We start from the raw sequence: 25437 nt of genomic DNA, 5'->3' as shown, positions 1-25437 counted from the left end.
TCAGCTGGGCTCCTCCAGGGCCACGGCCAGGCACCTGGCGGCAGCAGCCAACTCGGGCTGCAGCTGCTGAAGCAATTTCCCTCTCCACCCTCCAGCAGCCCCCACACGCCGGCAGTCTACTTGGGTATTTCCTCTAAATAGCCTGCTCAGAGGCTCTCGACAAGAAAACAGCCACAGCCACAGATCCTTGGTGTTCCGTAGGCAGCAGCTGCCGGAAATAAGACAACTGACCTTTGGCCCAGGCTGCATTGCTCCCATCAAGGCGGTTCAAAGTCCCAGAACCCAACAGGGCAGATATGCAGAGTCCTGACTTCTCTGCCTACTCAGCTCAGCCAAGCTTAACTCCTTCCTTTGGGACTTTCTCGTGTGTCTACTAGGAGAAGAGAGGTCAAAGGGACACACTGTAGGTCTTCTCTCTGTATACTTTCCTGGGGAAAGGGTCTGCTGGCATGAGCAGATTCCCAAAGGAATCCATCCGTGTATAAAAGAAAAAGTTATGAAGGGGGTGCCTGGGTGTCTCAGTCGGTTGAGCATCCAATTTTGGCTCAGGTCATGATCTCAAGGTTCGTGAGTCCCGCATTGGGCTCTGTGCTGACAGCTCAGAGCCTGGAGCCTGCTTCAGATGCTGTGTCTCCCTCTCTGTTCCTCCCCTGCTCATGCTCTGTCTCTCTCTGTCTCAAAGTAAATAAATATTTAAAAAAAATTTTTTTTTAATTTTTAAACTTTTAAAAGCTTTTAAAAGTTTTAAACTTTTAAAAAAAAGTTATGAAAAAGAAAGAAAAGTTTATGGACCTTTGGAACAGGCAACAACATGGGTCAAGGAGTTGGTACACAGGGCTTCCCAGAAGAGGCTGTTGTGAAAAGTGGCCAAGACTCTGAAAGGATAACAGCCGTCTGAGATGTTCTTCATCCCCATTTCTACTTGTTCCTCAGATATTGGTTTAAATGTCACTTCCCTAAGCAAGAGAGGTTTTCTCTGACTCCTCATCATTCCAAATCAACTCTACCTTGTTCTCTTAGCATGCTATTCTTCATGGCCAAATATGTACTTATTTCTGTGTGTCTTCCTGCTAAACTCTAGCTCCTGAGGGTGGAGGTCACGTCCATTTTGCCTATACCATTTGCCCAGTGCACAGAGGGAGGTGCTGAAAAACTATTTGCAGGAGTAAAAAAAAAAATGAATAGTCATGAAAAGGCAAGGAGGAGGGTGCCTGGGTGGCTCAGTCGGTTACGTGGTTAAGCATCTGTCTGACTCCAGCTCCGGTTGTGATCTCTCAGGTTTATGAGTTTGAACCCTGCATTGCACTCTGTGCTGACAGCGTGAAGCTCATCATCTGGGATTCTCTTTGTCTCCTTTTCTCTGGCCTTCCCCACTCGTGCTCGCTCGCTCGCTCTCTCTCTCTCTCTCTCTCTCTCTCTCTCTCTCCCCCTCAAGGCAAAACTATGGAGAGGGTAAAAAGATCAGTGGCTGCCAGGGGTTGGGTAGAGGAAGGTGAGAACAGGTCAAGCACAGATGATTTTTTGGGGCAGTCAAATTACTCCGTGTGGTATTATAATGATGGATACACATCATTATACACTTGTCCAAACCCACAGAATGTAGAACACCAAGTCTGAACCCTAATATAAATAAAGACTTTAAGTAACAGGGGCACCTGGGTGGCTCAGTTGGTTAAGTGTCTAACTCTTGGTTTCAGCTTAGGTCATGGTCTCACAGTTTGTAGGTTCAAACCCTGCATCAGGCTCTTCACTGACAGTGTGGAGCCTGCCTGAGATTCTCTCCCTCTCTCTTTCTCTCTCTCTCTCTTTCTCTTTCTGCCCCTCCCCCACTTTCTCTCTCCCTCTCAAAAATAAACATAAAAAAAAAAGACTTCAAGTGACAATGACGTGTCATGAGGTTCATTGATTGCAACAAATGCACCCCGCTGGTACGGTATGTGGATATGGGAGAGGCTGTGCATGTATGTGGGGGCAGCTGGTATATGGAACATCTCCGTACCTTCTGTTCAATACTGCTGCAAACCTCACACTGTTCTAAAACAAGAGTCTTTGTTTTAAAAAACAAAAAGAAAGAATACTGTAGTGTACCACGGTGTATCAAATACACTTCTCTTCCCACATCGTGGGGAGCAGCCTGGCACAGATAGTTAAGTCAGGCAGTTCTGGGGTAGAATCTCAGCTCTACTACTTATTAACCTTGGGCACCCCAGTGCCCTCATCTGAGAAATGGGGGTCACACTGCCATAATTGTAAAGTATCTGGCACTTGACAACAATCAGCAAGAGTTAGTGGCCTTTCCCTCAAGCTGGGTAATCAAACTTCAGATAAACTGAGCTTATCTGTGTCTGTCAAAGCCTCTTTGGACTCTCAAAGGAAATGTCGGGTGGAATGGAGCTTTCTACCTGAGGGTTTACAGCTGGGCCTGGGGGGCCTCTTGTCCCCTTGTCCTCCACAGAACCCCCACGCCAAATGGAATCAGGAGTCAGCCTCCGCTTCTGGCACTGAGAAGGGCGATTCCTTGGCAAATGAACAACAATGTGGGACACCAGCATGTCTACCCTGTTTAGTTTGAGAGCCCAGCTGATTCCTTCTCTAACCCAATTAAGGGGGAAAAGGCCTTCATTACAAGGGCTTTGTTCTAAGGATCCGCATTCCTCCCCAGGCACTTTTGACCCAAGTCAGCTTAAAGGCCTCAGCCGCCAGGGTGCATGAAGCCAGCCCCTCCTGGTGAGGGGCTTGGATTCCAGAAACAAAAGAGCAGCCTGCAAAGGGCAGCCTGTAAAGCCCTCCAGGATTAGGCAGGCACTTGGCAGGCACTCAGCAGCCAGTGTGGGCGGAAAGGGGCAGGAATGGGGCCAGGCAGAGTGACCTTCCTCCCGGCAGGGCAGGGCAACATCTCTGTGGCCAGCAGGACGGTTGGGGGGAGGGCACAGATGAGGAGGGGTAGCGGGGCAGGCAGAGGCTTCCAGAAATTCTCATTCGCAAGCCGCTGGCCCTTTTTCACTTGAGCCAGACAAGAGAGCACGAGTTCCTCAACTACAGATAGAGATGAGCGGGCTGGGACACAGGGGCAGGCGGCCATGATGGAGTTCGGGTGCAGGGAGTACAACTGACCTTACCAAAAAATGCTTCTGTTATCAAAGTTTATTCTGGTTTTTATTTATTATTATTATTTTTTATTTTTATTTTTAATGTTTCTTTATTTTTGAGAGAGAGACAGAGCATGAGCAGAGGAGGGGCAGAGAGAGACGAAGACAGAATCTGAAGCAGGCTCCAGGCTCCGAGGTGTCGGCACAGAGCCCAACGTGGGGCTCAAACCCACCCACTGCAAGATCATGACCTGAAGTCAGACACCCAACCTACTGAGCCATCCAGGCACCCCTATTTTGGTTTTTAAAAATAATAACAATGGAGGGGTGCATGGGTAGCTCAGTTGGTTAAGCATTAGACTCATGGTTTTGGCCCAGGTCATGATCTCACAGTTCATGAGTTCAAGTACCGCGACGGGCTCTGTGCTGAGAATGCAGAGCCTGCTTGGGAGTCTCTCCCCCCCCCCTTTCTCTGCCCCTCCCCCGCTTACACTCTCATGCTCTCTCAAAATAAACTTAAAAAAAATAACAATGGACAAGAAGAAACTACTAAATTCACAACAAAATGTTAATAGTAGTATCTTAGAGGGCTTAGATCTTGCACGATTTTTATTTTCATGCTTTCAACACTCATAGAGAAGAGGCTGGTGGTTGCCAGAGGCAAGGGGGTGGGAGGTGGGCGAAATGGGTGAATAGGGTGAAAAGGTACAAACTTACAACTATAAGGTAAGTATGTCCTGGGGATATAATGTACAGCTTGGTGACAATAGTGATACTGTTTTCCACATTCGAAAGTTGTTAAGAGATAAACCTTAAAAGTTCCCATCATGAGAAAAAAAAGTAACTACGTGAAGTGACAAATGCAAACTAATTGTGATCATTTCCCAAAATGTACAAATATTGAATCCTTACATTGTGCACCTGAAACTAATATAATGTTATGTCCTTTAAAAAACAAAGAGTGCTTCAGGGATGAAAAGTACAGCATGGGGAATACAGTCCATATACTGTAATAACGTTGTATGGTGACGGATGGTAGTAATAGTTATTGTGGTGAGCACAGCTTAATGTACAGAACTGTTGAATTACCATGTTGTACATCTGAAACTCATAACATTGTATGTCAACTATACTTTAATAAAAATAAATTGAAAAATAATATTAAAAAAGACTGAAATGTAAAAAAATTTCACGTTACAGCCATTTTATTATTTCAATTACTGTGTTTCTAGTCTGAAAAGAAAAAGAGGGAAGGACTAGATACCCACTGTATTAAGGCCTAGCTCAAAATGTATCCCCAAGGATTCCCTGGTAACTCCAGGTCACATCTTTGAGAAAGGCAGCCCTTTAACAATACCATGCCCCATGTCAGCACTGTGCTAAATATCCCACTTCTTCCTCACAAGATGCAAGGCCCTACCCAGGTCCAACCCAGAAGTAGTGATCTTTTTTTTTTCCTTTTTACTAATTATAAATGATATATTCACTGACAAATTTTCTAAAGTAGAAAAAAAATAACAAATATCACTTAGGATCTCTCATGCAGAGAAAAGTCCTAGTAAGTTTTACATGGGTTATTTTTTTAATGTTTATTTATTTTTGAGAGAGAGAGTGTGTGTGCATGCACACAAGTGGAAACAGGAGAAAGAAAGAGAGAGAGAGAGAGAGAGGAAGAGAAAGAATCTCAGGCGGGCTCTGCACTATTAGCTCAGAGCCTAACATGGGGCTCAAACTCACAAATTGTAAGATTATGACCTGAGCTGAAATTAAGCGTCAGACGCGTAAACGACTGAGCCACCCTTTCCTTGGATTCTTCAGATGTTTTCCTCTGTGCAAATTTCTACAAAATGGAATAACCTACAAGTGAGCCCAACTCCCACTTCAAGACAGCATCAGAAACCATACTTCCAATGGCTGCCTAGCATTTTGTCATCATAACGTTGTATCGTGAGCCCACCAGACCCTCATTCTGGGCCTTTGGGCCATCTCTCATCCTTGTGGGTCTCTGTTCTGGTCACTCACCAGACAGGCCTTCCTTGACTGCCCTCCCACAGCCGCCTACTTGTTTCCACACTGAGCAGTGACTGTCCAGTAAAGGGTTTGTTTGCTTATTAAATGGCCTTCTCCTTCCACCCTGCAGAATGTGATCTCTGTGAGGGAGAGAGTCACTTTTCTCTCCAGGTCTGGCTGGGCTGTACCCCTGGTACTTGGCACACAGCAAGGGTTAATGAGTATCTGCTGAGTGAATGTTTGAATAAATGAATGGAGTGTATTTCGTGATGCATACAGGTGCGACCTCAGCCAATACCAGCTGGGGGGATGCCTCCCTCTGCCTGAGGCCATCCCCACCCTACCCCAGTCTCCTTTAGCCAGCCCTGCATCCTTCTCTGGGGCAACCAATGGCTGGGGACACTGCCCCCTGAGTGGGAAATTCCACCATGATGCGGGACAATTCTGTGGCCAGAGGCACCATTCTAGAGGAAAGGAAGGTGGCACATGTCCAGAAAGGCTTGAGTCCTTTAGAAACCACTCTCTTTGCTGACGAAGAGCTCTGTGGGGGTGTTCCAAAGCAGAATGAGGATTACTGAGAGGGGCAGCGCTCCGAAGAAGGCCAAAGACAAGTAAACCACAACACCTACAAAGCCTATACTGGAATACACACAGAGTTGGCAGTGCTGCCCTGACAGGCTTCTGAAGATTCCAGGCATGTGTCTGGTCCTGACATTTTCCCCTTCCCCACAGAGGCACTGACTGACCTTGGCAGAGGTGGCAAACACTCTACAGCTGGGCTGGGCTCAGATGTGCCTGGGAGAACATGTGAGGCCAAGTTGAAGTGCAGTTCAACAGGCCCCAAGCCCACAGCCAGGACTGCTGGGCAGGGACCCTGGCTTTTCACTGCTCAAGGACAGGTGGAGGAAAAAATTCAGCCTGTGCTCTTCACACAGGCTCTGCTGGCATTTTGAGGCTAACCTCAGAGGAGTTTGAAGGTCATGTGCACTGTAGAAGTTCAGCTGGCCCCCCCTATTTTCTCATATAAAGGGAGGAAGGGAAGTCTACATTTTAACCCTCGGTGTCCTATACTGTGTTGTTTTCTAGCTGCTTTATGGTTTTACTTCTCATTATTCACCTAGTCTTCCTTCAGATCTCAGCTTAAAAGTCACTTCTGAAAAGAGTGTTTCCTGGTCATATGCTTTTCAGATATTCCCGAAGCACCTAGAACTCTTCATCCATCCATCCATCCATCCATCCATCCATCCAGAGTGTCTTTCTTCACCCCTCGACTGTAAACATCATGAGGAAAGGGATGGGTTTGTCTTGTTCAGCTCTGTGACTCCAATACTTGACACAGAAGAAATACTCAATAATTAACAAAATGTCCAAATTTGGAGAATGGCAAATATTTGAAATGCAAAGGGAAGTAAAAATGATACGCTCATCATCTTTGAGGTTGAATAAAACAATCATACTGTGCAAATGCAAATACTCCCAAGACCAGACAGGAAATGTAAGAATATGGGGATGCTGAATTCGAGGGGAAAGAGAAAACTCTGTCCTTGCTCTGGGGTGCCTCAGTCTACCCAACAGCAGCAGGGGGTGAACACAGGGGATTGGGAACTTTAAGAATTCTAAACTACGTACTCTACACTCAGTCATTTCAAAGGCAGTGTTTCCCAGTGTGTGTTCCGTGACACCCCAAGCCCAGCTTTACATTCCCTGAAGAACAGGGATCTGCAGGCCACACTATATACTACTTTGTTCCTTCCTGAAAGGAATCATATGTTAGCTCACAGGAAGCCCTGGAACATTTGTTCAGGAAAAAACTTACAGTTTTAGGAAACTCGAGGTTAAATCTGTTTATCCACAGATGACCATCACCACCATCCCTTTTTTGGGAGTGGTGGCGGAATAACAACATCCCAGAGAGCTTGTTCTGGAAGATGGTGACTTAGGGTGCCGGCAGCTGGGCACTGGTATGCTGGGGAAATTAAATTCCAGTGCATCTACAAGGTGAGAATCCAGAGAAAATCCCCAGCTCAACTCCAAGGAGTTAATGATGCTAAGCTGAGAGGTTTACTGTAAAGCTCTCTGAGATAAAAAGCCACAGCTTTCACCTGCTGAATTGCCGTGGTAGGAATTTGCACACAGCCATGGTGTTAGGAGCCTAGGAGAGGCACAACACATTACAGAGGCTGGCTCACGAGCTGGGCGCCCTGCCTCGTGGGGTCTGAGGACGGGGCCCCAAACTCAATCCCCTCAACCGCCCCATATAATACACATATACACATATAAATACACATATATACATTTTAATATATTACACATGTAGTTACAGTTTGGGCAATTCCCAATCCTCTGTAAACACTGACCTGGCCCCTCCTTGGAAACCACCTACTGCTATGTTGACTGAGGCACTTGCCACCTCAGGCAAGGAGAGAATTCAGCACCCCAGGTTCTTTTTACATTTTTTAAACATTTATTTATTTTTGAGAGACAGACAGAGACAGAGCATGAGTGGGGGAGGAACAAAGAGAGAGGGAGACACAGACTCCCAATCAGGCTCTATGCTGTTAGCACAGAGCCCAAGGTGGGGCTGGACCCATGAACTGTGAGATCATGACCTGAGCCTAAGTCAGATGCCTAACCGACTGAGCCACCCAGGCGCCCCAACTCCCCCAGGTTCTTTTTTTAAAAATAGTTTATTGTCAAATTGGTTTCCATACAATACCCAGTGCTCTTCCCCACAAGTGCCCTCCTCCATCACCACTACCTCTTTTCCCCCCTCCCCCTCCCCAGGTTCTTATACCTCCTCTCTGGTCTGGTCTTCATGAGTATCTGGAATCGCTCATCATGATGAACAGCTTTAAACAACCTTCCATTTTATATACATGCGTATATACATGATTTTAAATCTATATGTGTCTCCTTTGCCAGATACCATGTTCCATGCATTCTGTCCTCTCACCTCCAACAAGCCCACAAGGTGGAGATTATCAGCATCCCGGTATTCCAGATAAGGACAGCTCAGAGAAGCTACGTAACTTGATTAAGGTCACCTGGTTTGTAAGTGATTGATCTGAATCCGGGCTTTCTGACTCCATGCTCATAACACTGTTTTGCAGACTCTATGGTATAGTTTAGGTTTGTGTTTTCCTTCCAAAATAATGTTATACTTAACAGGTTATAAAATATTTTATTACTATAGGAATTTTAGAAAACACATATAAGAATACAAAGAAAATTAAATTTACCAGCAATTCCACCACCAAGAGATAAGTGTGAGCATGTACACGTGTTGGTAGACGTGCCTCCAGTCTTGTTTCCCTGCACACGCACGGCCCCACTTCTCTCTCACACCATAGGATGGCCCTACTGACAGCTGTAACTCGATCTGGGCTCTCCATCGCAGCACTCAGCCTGTTGGGCTGGGCACGGTCAGTGATACCACCGCCAGCATTGGCTGATGCCCAGAAAACTGAGGCACAGAACTGCAATGGCCAGAGCCACATTGCAGGTTAGTGGCAAATCCTGGACTTGGACATCAGAAAAATGGGCTGGGCCTGGGGTGTGATGCTGCTTTGAGCATGATACCCACTTCATAAGTGGCCCAAGGTCCAGAGCAGGGCTAAGCAGCTCTCCCACACCAGCCACAAAGGAAAACCACACTGGTCTCCTTTGTGCTTCCCGCCATGCTCATCCTCAGTGCTGCCAACTGCTGCCTCCCTAGGGAGGCTGGGCCTCCAGGCACTGGGCCAGCTGGTTGGGAAACAGCTCCAGGGATGGCGTCTGCCTGAGAACAAAGAGTAGCAAGACATGAAGAAACACCATGTGTAACCAAGGTGACCAGCAGGAAGTGGAGACTTGCAAATTGAAAGGGAAAAAGAAAGAGGAGGTGGGTAGGTTGGTTCTTCAGAGGCCTCAGAAGTACACACCCCTGACCCAGGAGGCCCTGTACAGCTCAAGGATCACCCTCCTTCCCCTCTCTGCCCTGGTTGCTTCATGGAGCTCACGAAGGTATTTTCGGTAAAGAAACAACATCTCTGCGATAACACTGTTTCGACACCCTCGAGAGGGTGGCTTGCAGCACATGAAGCCAACAATGCCAGTAACATCCCCTCCCGCTGACCTCCGGCCTGTCTTCCAGCAGAAAGGTCATCCCCAGCCACCACATCTCTCACTGACCCCCTGGACTCAGAAAAGGGCCAGCTCCGGACACACCTCCTCATTCCCAGGAACCAGAGCCCCTGCCCTCCAGAGCATCCTTTGTGATAGGCCTGGCTGCAGCTGCTTGGCATCCAACTGCAGCCAAAGGCATGTGCATCTACCTCTCTGCGGTCCAGCCCCAGTAACCCCCCACCACCCCCACAGACAACACTCATAGCCCTTTTATAAACTGCCCCCCCCAATTTTTCATTTCAGCAGCTTCCTGATTTGACCACATCCCCCACAACTTCTCAACAGGGGGTGCCCTCATTCTCCCACATGCTCCGTTATCTAGGCACAGGGGTCAGGATGTACCCCCTTCCATGGTGGTTCTCTGTTACAGGTCCAACCCCTGGATCTCTCCCTCTTCCCTCCTGGATCACCATTTCTAAGCTGTGGCACCAACAGCTCTTCACTCGACTCTTCCAGGTCCCATTCCCCATTTTCAGATTCCTTCTGTGATGGATTTTCCTGGGCACCTTGACCATACTGTGCAGCCTGAAGCAGGTCAGTGAGGTAACCACTACCACTACCAACCTCCATTCCCCTGCTGACCACTACCACTGCCTCCATTTCCCTGCTGATCTACAGTCCAAGGTTTCTACAACTGTGGTCAGCTGATCACAGGCATTGGAATCTTCTGAGAATTCACAGAAAAATGGAGCCGTCCCCCCGTACTGAGTTGGATAATGTCTCCCCAAAACACCTATCCACCCAGAACTTCAGAATGTGACTTTTCTTTGGAAACAGGGCCTTTACAGATGCAATCAAGTTACAATAAGGTTGTAATGGATTAGGGTGGTGTCCTTATGAGAACAGAAAACAGAGACATACAGACATACAGAGGAAAGACTGAACAAAAACAGATATAGGAGGAAAATAAGACAAGATGGAGACAGAGAATGCATGAATGCAGCTATAAGCCAAGGAACACCCAGGAAGAGGCAAGAAGTATTCTCCCAGAGAACCTCTGGAGAACCTCTGCACAGCCCTACAAACACCCTGATTTTGAACTTCTAGCCTCCCAAACTGTGAGAGAATAAACTTCTACTGTTTTAAGCCACCCAGTGTGAGGTAGCCCTAGCTGTCTACTGCATTCCCCATTTCCTGACTTACTGTATCAGACTTCTTGGGGACACAGCTGGGGACCCATCTGTGCTTTACATGCATATCATCTGAGCCTGATGCTTCTGTATATGCTCCATGAAGGTAGAGAACTTTGTTTTGTTCACCACTTACATTCCCAGCAGCTGGCAGTGCTTAGCATGTGGATGGCTGCTAAAAACAGGTGTTGAATGCAAGAATGAACATGCACTGATGTTCCAAAACTACTAGTGCCGTGGTCAGGACAATTAACCTGTCTTTTTTTTTTGAGAGAGAGAGAGAAAGAGAGAGGGAAAGAGACAGAAAAGCAGGAGCAGAGGGAGAGAGAAAGAGAATCTTAAGCAGGCCCCATGCTTAGCACCGAACCCCACGTGGAGCTCAAACTTGAACCCTGAGATCATGACCTCAGACAAAATCAAGAGTCAGATGCTTACCTGATGGAGCCACTTAAGGGCCCCTTCTCGTCTTTTCTTTCTTAAGCAACATTAATAATTAATGAGATAATACGCATTAAGGATTTAACACCATCTGGCTTATTGTAGGCACCCAATAAACATCAACTCCCTTAACTCAGACGGCAGTGGGAGTCTTTAAAGAGGACACAGAAACTAGCACATGCTAGAAGGGGCTTGCTTGCTTTCTTTCTTTCTTTCTTTCTTTCTTTCTTTCTTTTTTATTTATTTATTTTTGAGAGACAGAGAGAGACAGCATGAGCAGGGGAGCATCAGAGAGAGAGGAAGACACAGAATCTGAAGCAGGCTCCAGGCCCTGAGCTAGCTGTCAGCACAGAGCCCGACACGGGGCTCGAACCCACGAACCATGAGATCATGACCTGAGACAAAGCCGGAAGCTGGATGCTCAACTGACTGAGCCACCCAGGCGCCCCTAGATGGAGCTTTCTAAGAACAATGTTCACTGTGACAAATGCCCATCATGCTTAGCAGTGGAAAAATCTAAGAAACTCGAAACCCTTCCCTCCTTTCGTTAACTGGTCCTTTGACTCTATTTCCTCAAAGTTTCAAGTCTCTCTACTTCCTGCCCTAGTGCAGATGCCATTTCTCTGGATCACCACCAACACTGGAGACACAAGTCTCCAAGGCCAAGCCATTTCCCAGTGATCCAGCACTCCCTCCTTGTAGCACTGTGCGTGCTTGCAGGATATGGGTACACATCTGAGAGACCCACATCCCCAGAGCCAACACTCCCGGCCCCCCACCCTCCTCTGCCACACTCACTAGGCTGCCCTGTGCAGGTCACCGTGTGACCATCACTCACTGCCCTGCACCCTAGGAGATGAACTTCCTCCATACCTCCCTCTGCCTAGCAAGTTTCTGCTTATTCTTTGAACACAGCCCAAACAGCACCTCCTCTTTGAAGCTTTTCACATGTCTCTAGGCAACGGGATGTCACCATCTGTACAGCGGTTAACAATATGAGCTTTGGAGCCAGGTTGCCTGCCTTCAGATCCTGGCTCTGCCATCTTTGTAGCCGCATCACCTTAGGTAAGTCATGTAACTCTCTAAACTCCAGTATGTCTCGCCTGTAAAATGAGGTAATTATAGTGCCTTCTAGAAGGGGCTGGCTGAGGACTTCAGTAATGGAAAGAAACATGTATCAAGCAAGCACCCATTAATGTACATTAAAGCAGACTTACCGTTACTGATGTTGAGGCCCCCAGGGTGCGGCTGAGGGGGCCTCTCCTGGCAGAGCCTCCCCGAGGCCTACAGGTTATACGTGGGGCTCAGTAAATGCGGGAGGAAGGGGCTGTCTGCCAGTGAGGTCGTGAGATGGTCCAAGGAAATAAGCCAGAATTCTGCCATCCCCACTCATGGTCTAGAAAGGCGCCTATGGCCGCTAGGCTTCCTTCTTTCTCACCAGAAAGCTGAAAGCCCTTCCTCCCAAAACAGGCCTCCAGGGAGGTTCCTGACAACTGGGAAGATATCCCTAGTGGTCTGACAACAATTCTCCTGCAAACCACTTCATGGCCAATCTCAAAAGTAACCATGCAAAATAAACCCTGAAGTATTAAGGGACAATGCCTGTAACTTGGTTCCAGAAAAAAAAAAAGGTATAAAGATGGAAGAAGAGAAAGATAAGGCAAATGTGTGAAGTGTTCACAACTGTGGGCCGTGTTGGCAACTCTCTTGTAAGTTTGATATTATTTCAAAACAGAAAATGAACACAGGAGAGACTAACAAGAGGTATCAACTCAGAACCAACAGCCTTGTCCTAGTAACCCCACCTTCTCATGTCCCTCAAGGGGAAGTTTGTGTTACCCCATTACTGACTTCAAGGCTGGTTGCAATTCTTCTGTCCGTCCTAAGTCAGACTCTGCACAGCAGCTCGCATGGTCTCAAAGCCCCAGCTCTCCCACTTAACACGGAAACCCTGGCTGAGCACGTAAGCTCTCAGAGGCCATTTCTCTACCAGCAGGATGGAGTTACTGGGAGCCATGCTACCTGCCCCATAAGCCTGTTTTGATAGCGAAGTACAGGAAGGCAGAGTGTGGGCAGAGACTCCAGATAAGGTGTCTGTGATGTGCAGCAGTCACTCTGCTCAGAGCTGAAGGAAACACGGCCCTGGACTACCCTCACAGGCCTGCTGTCTAGGAGGGAGGCTGGTTCTAAATCAAATAACCCCATTAATAAGTGAAGAATTACAAATCATGCTAAGTGCTGAAGGAATAATGCATGGTGGTCTCAGAACGTAATAAGGACCTGACCTTGTCTGGAGGGGAGTGAGGAAAGGCTTCTCTGAGGAAGTGATGTTTGAGCTGACAGCCAGCTAGACAACAAGTAGGTTACAGCACATTAAAATCCCACAAGAGTAGGGAAGTATATAAACCAAACTGTTAACAGAGAACTTGAGTTAAATGATACCATGAGGAAGGAACAGGCCAAATCAAAGGTAGGGGACATTTATCAGAACAAATGACCTGATTTCTCCAAAAATCAAGGTCATGGAAAAAAAAATGATTTTAAGGGAACGGGGGGTGGGATGCAAGGAGACTAGTGGAGAATTAAAACCTTAAAGAGTAGGGGCGCCTGGGTGGCTCAGTCGGTTAAGCCTCCGGCTTCGGCTCAGGTCAGATCTCACGTTCGTGGGTTCAAGCCCCGCATCAGGCTCTGTGCTGACCGCTCAGAGCCTGGAGTCTGCTTCCGATTCTGTGTCTCCTTCTCTCTCTGCCCCTCCCCGTCTCATGCTCTGTCTCTCTCTGTATCTAAAATAAATAAAACATTAAAAAAACTTAAAGAATAATTAAAGTTTTTTAAAAAGTTTATTTTAAGAGACAAGGCAGCACAAGAGGGATAGAGAGAGAGGGAGAAAGATAAAGAATCCCAAGCAGACTCCACACTGTGAGCACAGAGCCCAAGGCAGGGCTCAAACCCACGAGATCGTGACTGGAGCCAAAACAAGGAGTTGAGCGCTCAACCAACTGAGCCACCCAGGCCCCCTTAAAAGAGTAATTTTTAAGAAATGTAATACATGGACTTTAACTGGATGATGGTTTAAATAAACCAACTATAAAAGCCATTTTTGAGACAAGTGGGGAAGCTTAATATGGACTGGGAGATAATAGATATTAATGAATCATTAACTTTTGTTAGATGTAATAATGGCATAATTGTTATATTTAATTTTTTTAATATTTATTTTTGAGAGAATGAGAGAGCGAGCATTTGAGTCGGGAAAGGGCAAAGAGAGAGGGAGACACAGAATCCGAAGCAGGTTCCAGGCTCTGAGCTGTCAGCATTGAGCCTGACACAGGGCTTGAACCCACAAACCATGAGATCATGACCTGAGCTGAAGTTGACGCTTAACTGACTGAGCCACCAAGGTGCCCCCATAGTTGTTACATTAAAAAAAAAAAAGCCTGTTGGCAGATAACTCTATGTAAAATGACATGTTGTCTGGGGAACAGATGAACAGGTACTCAGCTAGGTAAAGAATACAGGGGGATTCATTTTACCATTCTCTCTACTTTTGTGTATCTTTAAAAATTTTCCATCAGGGGTGCCTGGGTGGCTCAGCTCAGTCAGTTGAGTGTCCGACTTCGGCTCAGCTCATGATCTCACAGTTCGTGGGTTCAAACCCCACGTCAGGCTCTGTGCTCACAGCCCAGAGCCTGGAGCCTGCTTCAGATTCTGTGTCTCTCTCTTTCTCTGCCTCTCCTTTGCTCATGCTCTGTCTCTGTCTCAAATAAACATTAAAAAAATTTTTTTTAATTTTTTCTATCATAAAAGTTAAGAAAAAAAACCAGAGGTACACTCCAAAGAATCAGACATGCTCTGAGTTGTCTGGGATTTTTACAATGATCAGAAAAATCAACCATCATCAAGTGCAAAGCTGTCTTCCACATGTCACATCTAATGATTCCACAATATTTTAGTGTATTAGACCAACCCCAGTGAAGCCATTTCCCTTCCAATGGGCATTTAGGTTCTTTCCAACTTTTCCTTATAGCAACTGAATCTAGCTCCTGATGCTTCTTTTCTAATAACCCTCCCCTCCCATTTTTGTTCCCCCAACCCACCCACCAAAGTCATTGGATGATTATTTCTGGGATAAGTAGCTCTTGGTACCAGTATGGATTTCTTTATCATAAAAGATGCCCAGGCTCTGGCACTACCTGCTCCAGTGACCTCTAAGGGAGCCAATGCCTTCTGACAATTCAAATTTGGCCTCAGAAGGATTCAGTTCCCAAGTAAGTGGCACTTGGAGGTAGGAGGCAGCACACACTGAGGGGGTTGTGAGGGAGCACGGGGAGTTTTCTGGCCAGGGAGGAAGGCACCTCAACAGCCCTTACCCAGCCCAACATGGATCCCAGGCTGGTTCCCTGCTGCAGATGGGGTCCCCCAGGTCCAGAAAGGCATTCAGAGAGCCTTCTTCATTCCCCTCCAGCCTCCAGTGCTTTTCTCTCTCTGGGTTCCCATTCCTTTCAAACAGAGCCAGGAGACACCATTTTGAGCTAACCAAAGGGCACTGATTTTTTTTCAAAACAGTAATCCCTAAGTTTAGCAAAGCTGTTGGGAAGCAGGCACTCTCTCACACCACTGGTGGAGGTGCAAACAGGTGCAACCTTTCAGGAATTAACCAGTGATACAAAAGTTCTTGAAATTATACCCTGTGACCAACAATTTTATTTTCAGAATTCATTCCCATGACCATACTCACAGACAGACTAGGATCAGCACCACAGCATTATTTAAAATCAAATGGCACACACCCTATTTAAAATCAAATGAGCCCCCAGGTGGCTCAGTTGGCTGAGCCTCCGGCTTCTGCTCAGGTCATGATGTCACAGTTTCTGAGTTCAAGCCCTGTGTCCAGCTCTGTGCTGACAGCTCGGAGCCTGGAGCCAGCTTCAGATGCTGTGTCTTCCTCTCTCTCTGCTCCTGCCCTGCTTGTGCTCTATCTCTGTCTCTCAAAAATAAATAAATATTTAAAAATTAAAAAAAAATCAAATGGTACACAAAAAATGCCTCAAAGGACAAGAGAGAAATGGATGAGAGCTGTGTCGTATAAATAAACAAATGGAATACCACTTAGCAAGAGATAGGAATGATAATAGCTACAACATGGATGAATCTCAAACACATTACGCTGTGCAAAAAAGTGAACAGAAAAGAGTACATAAGTGTAACTCCACGTAGCTCACACTCTAGGAGAGACAAATACAATCCAGAGAGACAAACAGCAGATCACTTGCCTGGGGCTGGGAGCAGGATGGAGTGAGTGACTGAGAAGGGGCACAAAGGAGTTTTCTAGGTTGATGGCAATGTTCCGTATCTTTTTTTCTTAAGCTTAAGTTTATTGGGGCGACTGGATGGCTTGATCCTTTAAGTGACTCTTGATTTCGGCTCAGGTCATGATCTCATGGCTCGTGGGTTCAAGCCCCACATCAGGTTCTGTGCTGTTGGTATGGAGCCTGCTTGGAATTCTCTCTCTCTCCCCTGCTTGTGCATATGCTCACTCTCTCTCTCTCTCTCTCTCAAAATAAATAAATAAGTAAATAAATAAATTTCTTTTAAAGCTTACTTATTTAAGCATTCTCTATATCCAATGGGGGGCTCAAACTGATGACCCAGAGATCAAGAGCCACATGCTCCACTGACTGAGCCAGCTTGGCGCTCTGGCAATGTTCTATAACTTGACCATGGTGGTAGTTCATAAATGATACATTTATCAAAACTCACTATACACTGTAACTGCACACTTCAAATCTGTATATTGTACTACAGAAGGGGTACCTGCGTGGCTCAGATGGTTAAGCGTCCAGCTTTGGGTCAGGTCATGGTCTTGCAGTCCATGAATTCAAGCCTTGCAGTCCATGAGTTTGAGTCTTGCATGGGGCTCTGTGCTGATAGCTCAGAGCCTGGAGCCTGCTTCCAACCCTGTGTCTCCACTCTCTGCCCCTTCCTTGCTTATGCTCTCTCTCTCTCAAAAATAAATAAACATTAAAAAAAATTTTTAAGAAAGATCTATACATTGTACTCTAGATTATAACTCAATTTTAGAAAATGAATAAGCAGCTCCACCTAAATATCCAACAAGGACATGAGCCAACCAAATCCTGCTGTATCCACACAAGAAAATGTGATGGATGATATTGTAGAAAAACAGTTAATGATGTAGAAAGTTATTCAGTATATACAGTGAAGGAAAAAATTAAATTATGGAACCATAAAATACTACAATGACATAAAATATATATATTTAGATAGAAAATGACCAAAAAGAAATAGTCCATTGATTCATTCAATAAAGACATATTGAGTACCTACTATATACCTTCATAGTTACAATGAACAGAAAAGTAAAAAAAAAAAATCCCTCTGGTCATGGAGCTTCTGTTTACTGGTTTCATAGAAAATATTTAAATTATTAAAATATACACATTAAAAAATCAAATGGTATAGGACAGTATAAAATACACTACTTATGTTAGAACACACACACACACACACACACACCATATTTATGTTTGTTTATGCAAAGAACAACTCTGGTAGGGTTCACAAGAAGCTGGGATCAGTGGTATCCTAGAGAGACACTCACAGAATGGGACAGGGTGGAAGGAACCTATTCACTATCTGTCCTTTTATATAGCTAAATTTTTTTTTTTTACCATGTTCTCATATTACCTATTCTAAGTAAGCACAATCGCTTGTTTCTAGTCTTTTTTTTGCTGGTGTCCAATAACCAGGATTTCAGAGCAGAAGAACGATACAGAAATGTGTGAAATGAACAGAGTGTTTTGAGGAAAGGTATTTTCCATTTTTACTCAAAAAAGCAAAAACAAAATAAAACTGTATCATGATGACATGCACACAAAGGAACAGAAGGACCTGAACAAATATCAACAGAGATGACTTCCAAATGGTGGGACTTTATTTTCTTCTGTTTGCTTGTATTTCTTTTTGCAGTCTCCTAAACAAACAAGCAAAACTAAAACAAAAAACAACCAACCCCACTCTCTGTGTGTGTTTAATAACTTTAAAAAAAAAAAAAACAAAAAGAGAGAAAACAGCAGACCCACAGTGTCACCTCTTTCTGCCAGGTGCTCAGATACTCCAGACAATCGTTGGCTGCACTCCCTTTACCCAAGGGGCAGTGTGGTTTAGAAAGACAAAGAAGTCAAGGGCAAGGGCACAGGGCCAGCTCAAGGCCTTAAATGTCCTCTCCTTATTTAGCATAGGCTTCCCCAGCCAACCAGTGTGCCTGCCAACCCCCTACCCCACCCCAAAATCAAGGCCCCAAGAGCCCATACCCATTTATTTTCTCCTGGGACACTGGAAAGGCAAGCGGGGCAGGGATCACACTATCCTGACATGCAGATGAAAGGATGGCTCCAAGATAATTTGCTTCTTCAGCAGATAAAGGTGCATGGAGACCAGGTCTCAGGTGAGTGCTGTGGGCACAATGAGCACTGCTGTTGTCTAAGACCAGAGGGACTTATGAGGAAATGCCCAGTTTTGAGTCATGTTTGTTGCCAGCTTCCCACAGAATACAGGTTGGGATACTGGAGCCAGGGTGTCTTAACACTGGATGCCACCATGAATGACGTCTCATCTGGCCCCCCAACCTCATTTCTCACTCCATCTTCCATTTTCTGCCTACAACCCCAGGGGCAGCCCAGATCACCCTTACAAGTGGGGCCGTAGGAAACCCCTCCTTATACAAAAAGCCTCACCCTCCCCTCCAGGAGGGGCCCTGAGGCCAGCTTCTTAGGATCTCCCTTGAAGACAACAACCATAAGGCAGCCTTGTCAGTAGGCAAGGGCTTGTCCAAACCAGCCATTTGGGGTCTGAAAGGCTTGAATGTCACAGAAATGACACATTTCTGTAACTAAGCTGGGTAGACACATTCTGTCGCCAGTGTCTAGAACATTTTCTTATTGATAGATCTGGTTTATCTCATGATTTGGGAAGAACTGTCCCCTGGGTGTGCAGAAACCCAAAAGGAGGGCAAGGAATAGAAAACCAATTATGGGGTAACCCTCAATTGTGGAGCTTGGACTTAGATCCACACTTTCTATAAAGAGTCAAATGTTCAACCTTGCAGTGGAGAAATTTAAGGAATTTAGGGAGAAGAGTGAGAAGAAAAAAATATTGATGTTGAAAGAGCAAAATAAAGGATGTGAAAGTTTTAGAAGCCACCAGAAAATGATGTGGCTTTAACTAAGTGGTGGGGGACTGAGCTGGGCTGAGATTCTGTCGTGTCAGGTAAGAGACAGACAGCCTGGAGGTATCCCTCTCTGCCCCAGCAGGTTAGAATACCATCATGTCCACCCCAGGGAGAGGCAACAGCAAAGGCCAAATCACTTCAAGGTGAGAGGCACCATACACAGGTGAGGTGCCAGAGCCAAACAAGGAAGGCCCTGGCTGGGCAATCAGTCCTTCCAATGCTCAAAGCAAGGCCAGAGCCCATGGCTGCTGGCTTCTCAGGGTAGTTTAAAGAAAATCCAATTTGGAGAGTCATTGTAACACAGACTAAAGCCCAAGGCCTACAGTGCCACAGATGGAAGAGCCTTGACTGTCCTCTGCCTTGTATTTCCAATCTTTTTTAAAATGGATGTTTTTGCCAATGAATTTATGGTCAAGCTCTGATACAATGATCTATTTGCTCTCAACAGAGTTATACCCACTGAGTCTTGTAGTTTCCCATCTGTAAAACAGGGTCAATCCCACCACTAGGGCAGACATGAGAAATGAGATAAGATACGGAGGGCATACTTGGCACACTGACAGAATCAGGAAGTCCTCAAAAAATAGTAGCCACTAACATTATTATCACTGAATGTCACTTTTTTTGGTGGTGTTTAGAAAGATCTTTGTATAAATTCAGTCACAAATGAGTAAAAATGTCCTTGATCAGTTTACTGGTTCAAGAAATGTGGTCTCACACAGCTCAAGTTCTCTAAGTGTGGAAGGAAGCAAGTTTCAGGAAGCAGCTGATTGCTTTGCAGACATGGAGCAGGGCAAGGAGCCTCCAAGGTATCACATGACCCCGATCCTAGGAGGAGGTGAACAGGATGAAGGAGGGAACCTCTGACATGCAGGCTCCCAGATAGAGCTACCAGGTCATAATGAGGAAGGCTTGTCCACATGCTTTTGAGAGGGTGGGATCTTAAATTTTAAACTTATTTTAAAGCTAATTTTAAGCTTAAGGTGGACTCATCTTTTGTGGGGAGAAAGGAGGCTTTCAGCTTTAATCTGAACCATGAGGGCATACACCTGGTTACCAGGAAACATCACCAACAGCCTCACTGTCGCCAGTGGTAACAGTGATCATCTGTGATCATCTTCCCCTTCCTTCATGTTCAGTGAAGAAGTTCAAGGGCACAGATGTTACAAGACGAAACCTGATTCTCTTGCACTGGCTGGCAGCCCTTAGTCCCAGCAGAAAGTAGCGAGAGAAATGGGTTGTAGGTTTGTTCCAGCAGCAGAAACAATAGGGCGGGAAAGATGATGAAGGGAGCAATTTAAGGCTGAACATGGGATAAAGGTGGACTGAGAGGGGGACATTTCTCTAGAGCGATCTGGACAGGAGGAGGGTTCCATGGCTGGCTGCTTAGATACTGCCAATGGCATCTAGCTGCTGGGTCCCAGGTACGTGACTTTTGGCAAACTGAGGCCTTTCCCAGCCTCAATCCCATCACCATCCAATGGTCCAAAGGGATAATGATGCCTTTCCTAATCAGACGACCTGCCACACTTGTGAAGCCTTCACAGGATGGTCGCAAACCCCAAGCCTTACTCTTGCACACACACTATGTGAAAGTGACTGTCAGTTTCACGTTCACCCTACACTCAGCAATCATTAAGTGTGAAGGCACAATGCCTCCCACATGCCTACATGCCTGCCACAGTTCTCAGGTCCTCTCTTCACTCCTGACATTCCTATGAAGTACACCCCCCAAGTTACAGAAAAGGAAACTAAAGAAGATTCATTCTTTTCACCACTCCACTCAGATCAGGGAGGCTCTGTTCTAGACACTGACACCTGGTAATGAACAACACAGGCACAGGACTATTCTGGCAAAGCATACATTCTAGTGTAGGGGAAAGATAATACACAAAGATAATACAAATACATTTGGTAAATACAAAAACACATTTACCAGGTGCTGGTAAATACCAAAAAGGAAACAAAACAGGATGATTTGATAGAGACAGAGGAATAGTATTAGAGGAAAGCAGATTTCAAATTGATGGAATAGCCAGTGCAAAGGCCCTGAGACACAAAATAAACTTGACTTATTAAAGGAAGAGAAAGGAGGTCAGTGTGGGAAGAGGTGGGAGACAAGGGAGGAGAGCAGGTGGGGCCCAGCTATGTTAGGTATTACAGGTAGAGGCAAGAACTGGGAATTTTACTGGGAGCAGTGAGATGACACTGGAGGTCCTGAAGCAGGGAACCGACACAATCTAAGTTCTGGTGGTGGTGGGAAGAATGGACAATGGGAGCCTGGTTCAAAGAAGTTTAGAGAGGTCACACAAGCAGCTCAGGGCTTCACCACCACAACTATTCTGCATGCGACACCACAGTTCATTTCCACAGCATCACATTTTACACACAATAGTGTGACGCTACTCTGGAATGGCATGTCTGATGAAGTGGGGCTTCCACTAGGCTCGGTGATCCAGCCTTGCCTCCTGCATCAGTCAACTGAGCACAACCACGCCCGGCTCAATGATGACAGTTCAACAGCACACACGCCAACAGGCTTTGTGTTTATCTGGAAACATCCGACAAACGAGGCTGTTTACTGGATGCCAGACACTCGCAGAATTGTTCCACAGTGTTAGGAATGCAATACTAGAACAGATGTTTACTAAAAAATTACTCTGGGAAAAATAAAAGACCAGCCTTCAATCCTTCAGAAAGATGAGGCTGGTGTGGCGACTAGGTTCCCCTCCTTCTTCACTTTGTTCTGCAAACTCTCCATAAAGCCAAAGTGTCTCAAAAAGAGTCTGGGGCACCTGGATGGCTCAGTCAATTAAGCGTTCAACTCTTGGTTTCAGCTCAGGGCGTGCTCTCATGGTTTGTGAGTTCGAGACTCGCTTCAGGCTGTTATTTAGTGTCAGCACAGAGCCTGCTTTTGATCCCCTGCTCCTCCCCTCCCCCCTTCTCAAAAAAAAAAACATTAAAAAAAAGCATCTGCTTCTTTGAACAGAGAGTGGAAATAAAGGAGGAAAATAGTTAATATGGGGGAGGCGGAATATTTACCTGACTTTTTTATGTTGGTTTTTTTTTGTTGTTGAGAGACAGAGAGAGAGAGTGCAAGCAGGGGGAGGGTCAGAGAGAGAGGGAAACACAGAATCTGAAGCAGGCTCCAGGCTCTGAGCTGTCAGTACAGAGCCCGATGCGGGGCTCGAACCCACGAACCTCAAGATCATGACCTGAGGTGAAGCTGAACGCGTAACCGACTGAGACACCCAGGCACCCCGGGATATTTACATAATAAACCAAAGGAACCTGGGATTGCCTCATAAAAGCAGCTTCAAGGTCACAGATGATCCTGGGTGTCAATCCCTGCCTGAGCCTTCCATTTCTATCCTGTAAAGCCTGGAAAAAGCCTTTCTCCCTCTGAGATGGGGAGCTCAATAGGAAGCTAACACAGTGATACAGCTTGGGTGAGGCAGAATTAACGGGGGACCGTCTGCCCCCGTTCCTCTGAATGGCCAGAGGAGTGTTCAAAACACTCATATACTACACTCGATCTTAGCCAAAAGGCCGAGAAGCGATCAAAATACTCATATAAAAGATTGTGGATTCTCAGGTGACTGAGCTGGTTCAGTTTCCACTGCTTTCAGAAATCCTTCCTGCTAGAAACGGACAACTTAGATCAAAGTCATTGCTCCCAAGCTAGAAGCAGAACTGATAACACTCGAGCCTATGATCAACAAGGAAGCTCAATTTCCATGGCAGTTCTTACTAGTTCATTTAGCCAGGACTATACTGCTTGGTCTACCAACCTACTATCCCTGCTTGCTTTCTTTCCCTTTTTTTTTAAATTTATTTTTTTAATGCTTATTTATTTTTGAGAGAGAGACAGAGAGCACAAGCCGGTGAGAGGCAGAGAGACAGAGATACAGAATCTGAAGTAGGTTTCAGGCTCTGAGCTGTCAGCACAGAGCCTGATGTGGGGTTTGAGCTGTGAGATCATGACCTGAGTCGAAGTCGGACGCTAAACTGACTGAGCCAACCAGGTGCCCCTCCCTGCTTCCTAACTGAACACCAAGACCTAGATTTCTTCTCCAGATGCTCAGAATGTGTGGCACCTTGGCCGTTCTGCTCCAGGGAGAAGATCAAAAAGGCTACAGCCTGGATAACCAACATAAGACAAAGATAGACTAACAAAAGAAAAAAATACTAATTTGACTGGAAGACAGCCACTCCCTAATGGGGGGGGGGACCCTGAATAGCTGGTGACTTTGTAAGCAGAAGTCTACAGACACTTGGTGCAAATGCACTACCTGTGAAGGGACTGTAGGGTCCCAGGTACCCAACTAGGAAGACCTCTCCCTCCCTATGTTGGGTTGAATAGTATCCACCCACTCCCTACCAAATTCATGTCCACCTAGAGCCTCTGAAGGTGACCCTACTTGGAAAGAGGGTCTTTTCAGGTGTAATCAGTTAAATTAAAATACTATATTAAAGCAGACCCTATTCCAATGACTGGTGTCCTTATAAGGAGAAAAAAACAAACACAGAATGCTGTGTGACGACCAACTCAGAGTTTGCAATGATGCATCTACAAGCCAAGGATTAGAATGGCTCTGCCAACACCTTGATTCTCGACTTCCAGCCTCCAGAACTGTGAGAGTGGACATTTCTGTTGTTTTCAGTGCTCTCCTCAAGGCAACCCTAGAAAACCAATACACTCCTCTACTTCACACCTGTTTCCCAAACCACCCAAAGGCGGAAGGCAAGACACACAGGCCTTGCCTCAGTGGCCATCAGCACTTCCTCTGAGGTGAGGGGCGGGCAGGGACCCCACATCAGCTGCCCCCAGTGGCAAACCGGCAAGGGAGTGTTTGATTTCTCCCCACACTTTCCCAGTTTTGTAGGCTCTCATTCAGACTGGTGTTTCTTAAATTTTACTCAGTTCCATCCTCGAGATTTGTGGGGTTTTCTGAGGGAGACATAACTTCTATCTATCTTACACTTTAATTTACCTCACTTTTTTTTTTATAAATGTGAACACCAGTGAGCCTTTCCTTTTTTTAAAATTTTTTTAATGTTTTATTTATTTTTGATACAGAGAGAGACAGCATGAGAGGGGGAGGGGCAGAGAGAGAAGGAGACACAGAACCGGAAGCAGCTCCAGGCTCTGAGCTGTCAGCACAGAGCCCGATGCGGGACTCGAAGCCACGAACGTGAGATCTGACCTGAGCCAAAGTCGGAGGCTTAACCGACTGAGCCACCCAGGCGCCCCTACCTCACTTTTTTTTTTTATACTGAGTCACAAATTCTACTATCTTAAAAGGAACTGCCACGTCATTACAATCAATGGGAAATCAGCATCATTTATCCTATGGAGAACTCACTAGATTTTCATTTTTAAATTTCACATTAAAATAAATACACAATAATTCTTTCTTTTAAATGTACCCTTTAAAATAATCTCTTGTGGCAATACTATGGGAAATACAGCTTTAAGGACTACAGTTACGATCTCGGAGTTCCTAATCAGCAAACCAGTTAAAGCTCTCCAATCTCCAGTTTCTCCCCCACAACTCTCCGGGAGAAGGTTAAGGGCAGGATGAAAGCAAGGCCATCAGGAGATTCAGGACCTCCGAGGGACGACCTGAGGACATCGAATCGAGACCCAAAGGCACTTTAAATACCCAGCCCCACAACCGAGGCATGGAGGAACTGACCTTCTCGCGAAGGGTGCAGTGGACGTCCGAGGCGACGCGCCCTTCCCACCAAGGCTCATCCATCATCGGGTATGCAGCGCGGAGATCCGAGGCTACCGGGCTCTCAGGGCGCACCCTGCGTGGACACGGGCAACTTGAGCAGCCGCAGCACGCCCCCTGCCCCGGGCTCGGACCCGCGGCATCCCTAGCCTCGCTCGTCCCCAGCCAGGGGCCCGGATGGGCGCCCCTTCCTGCCCAGCTCAGAGGAGCTGGTGGTCGCCTCCGGTCTCAGCCAAGGGTGCGGTGCCCCCTTGCCCTCTGCTCGAGGGAGCCGGGGCGACCTGGAACTCTGCAACAACTTGCAGAATTTTAATCTTCTTTTTCGCAAAAGTTGCGCATGAAGTTGCCGACTCCGCTAGCTCACCCAAGGCTAGAGCTCCGGCAGCGGCCACCGGCTCGCCGTCCCCAACTCCTCCCCCGCCGCCCAGCCTTTGTCCTGCTCCCACATCCTGCCCTCGAGCCGGGGCGAAAACTCACTCATCCCTCTTCGGGCGTGGGGGGCTGCGGGCGCCAGGCCCCTCTCAGGGCGAGCCGGCGGTGCCCTCGAGTGCCTGCACGCGGCTTGGCGCACGCGCGCGCGCGGGGCGCTCCACGCTCTCGACGTTCGCCTCCGCAGC

General features: G+C 46.5%; 1 protein-coding gene across 6 annotated transcripts in view; it reads right to left on the bottom strand.

The window, feature by feature from the left end:
- Positions 1–25437, bottom strand: part of CCNJL (cyclin J like) — a 114648-nt gene that overhangs the window by 88793 nt on the left and 418 nt on the right. For 4 of the 6 annotated variants that reach the window (XR_003910208.1, XR_003910206.1, XR_003910207.1 and 1 more), the window contains exons 1-2: positions 25298–25414; positions 24782–24896 (exon numbers count right to left, since the gene is read on the bottom strand). Coding sequence is in view for 3 of the 6 variants with exons in the window: in XM_029942914.1 (XP_029798774.1) it covers positions 24782–24847 (66 nt within the window). In the remaining 3 variants the exon portion in view is untranslated. Of the gene's footprint in view, positions 1–15201; positions 15225–24781; positions 24897–25297; positions 25415–25437 lie in introns of those variants that run through there. The other 2 variants (XM_029942915.1, XM_029942916.1) reach the window with 2 other exon arrangements.

This window comes from Suricata suricatta, chromosome 6 (assembly GCF_006229205.1).
Source record: "Suricata suricatta isolate VVHF042 chromosome 6, meerkat_22Aug2017_6uvM2_HiC, whole genome shotgun sequence".
Taxonomy (NCBI): Eukaryota; Metazoa; Chordata; class Mammalia; order Carnivora; family Herpestidae; genus Suricata; species Suricata suricatta.
Note: the sequence above shows the minus strand (reverse complement) of the source record. Positions and strands in the feature narration are given on the sequence as shown.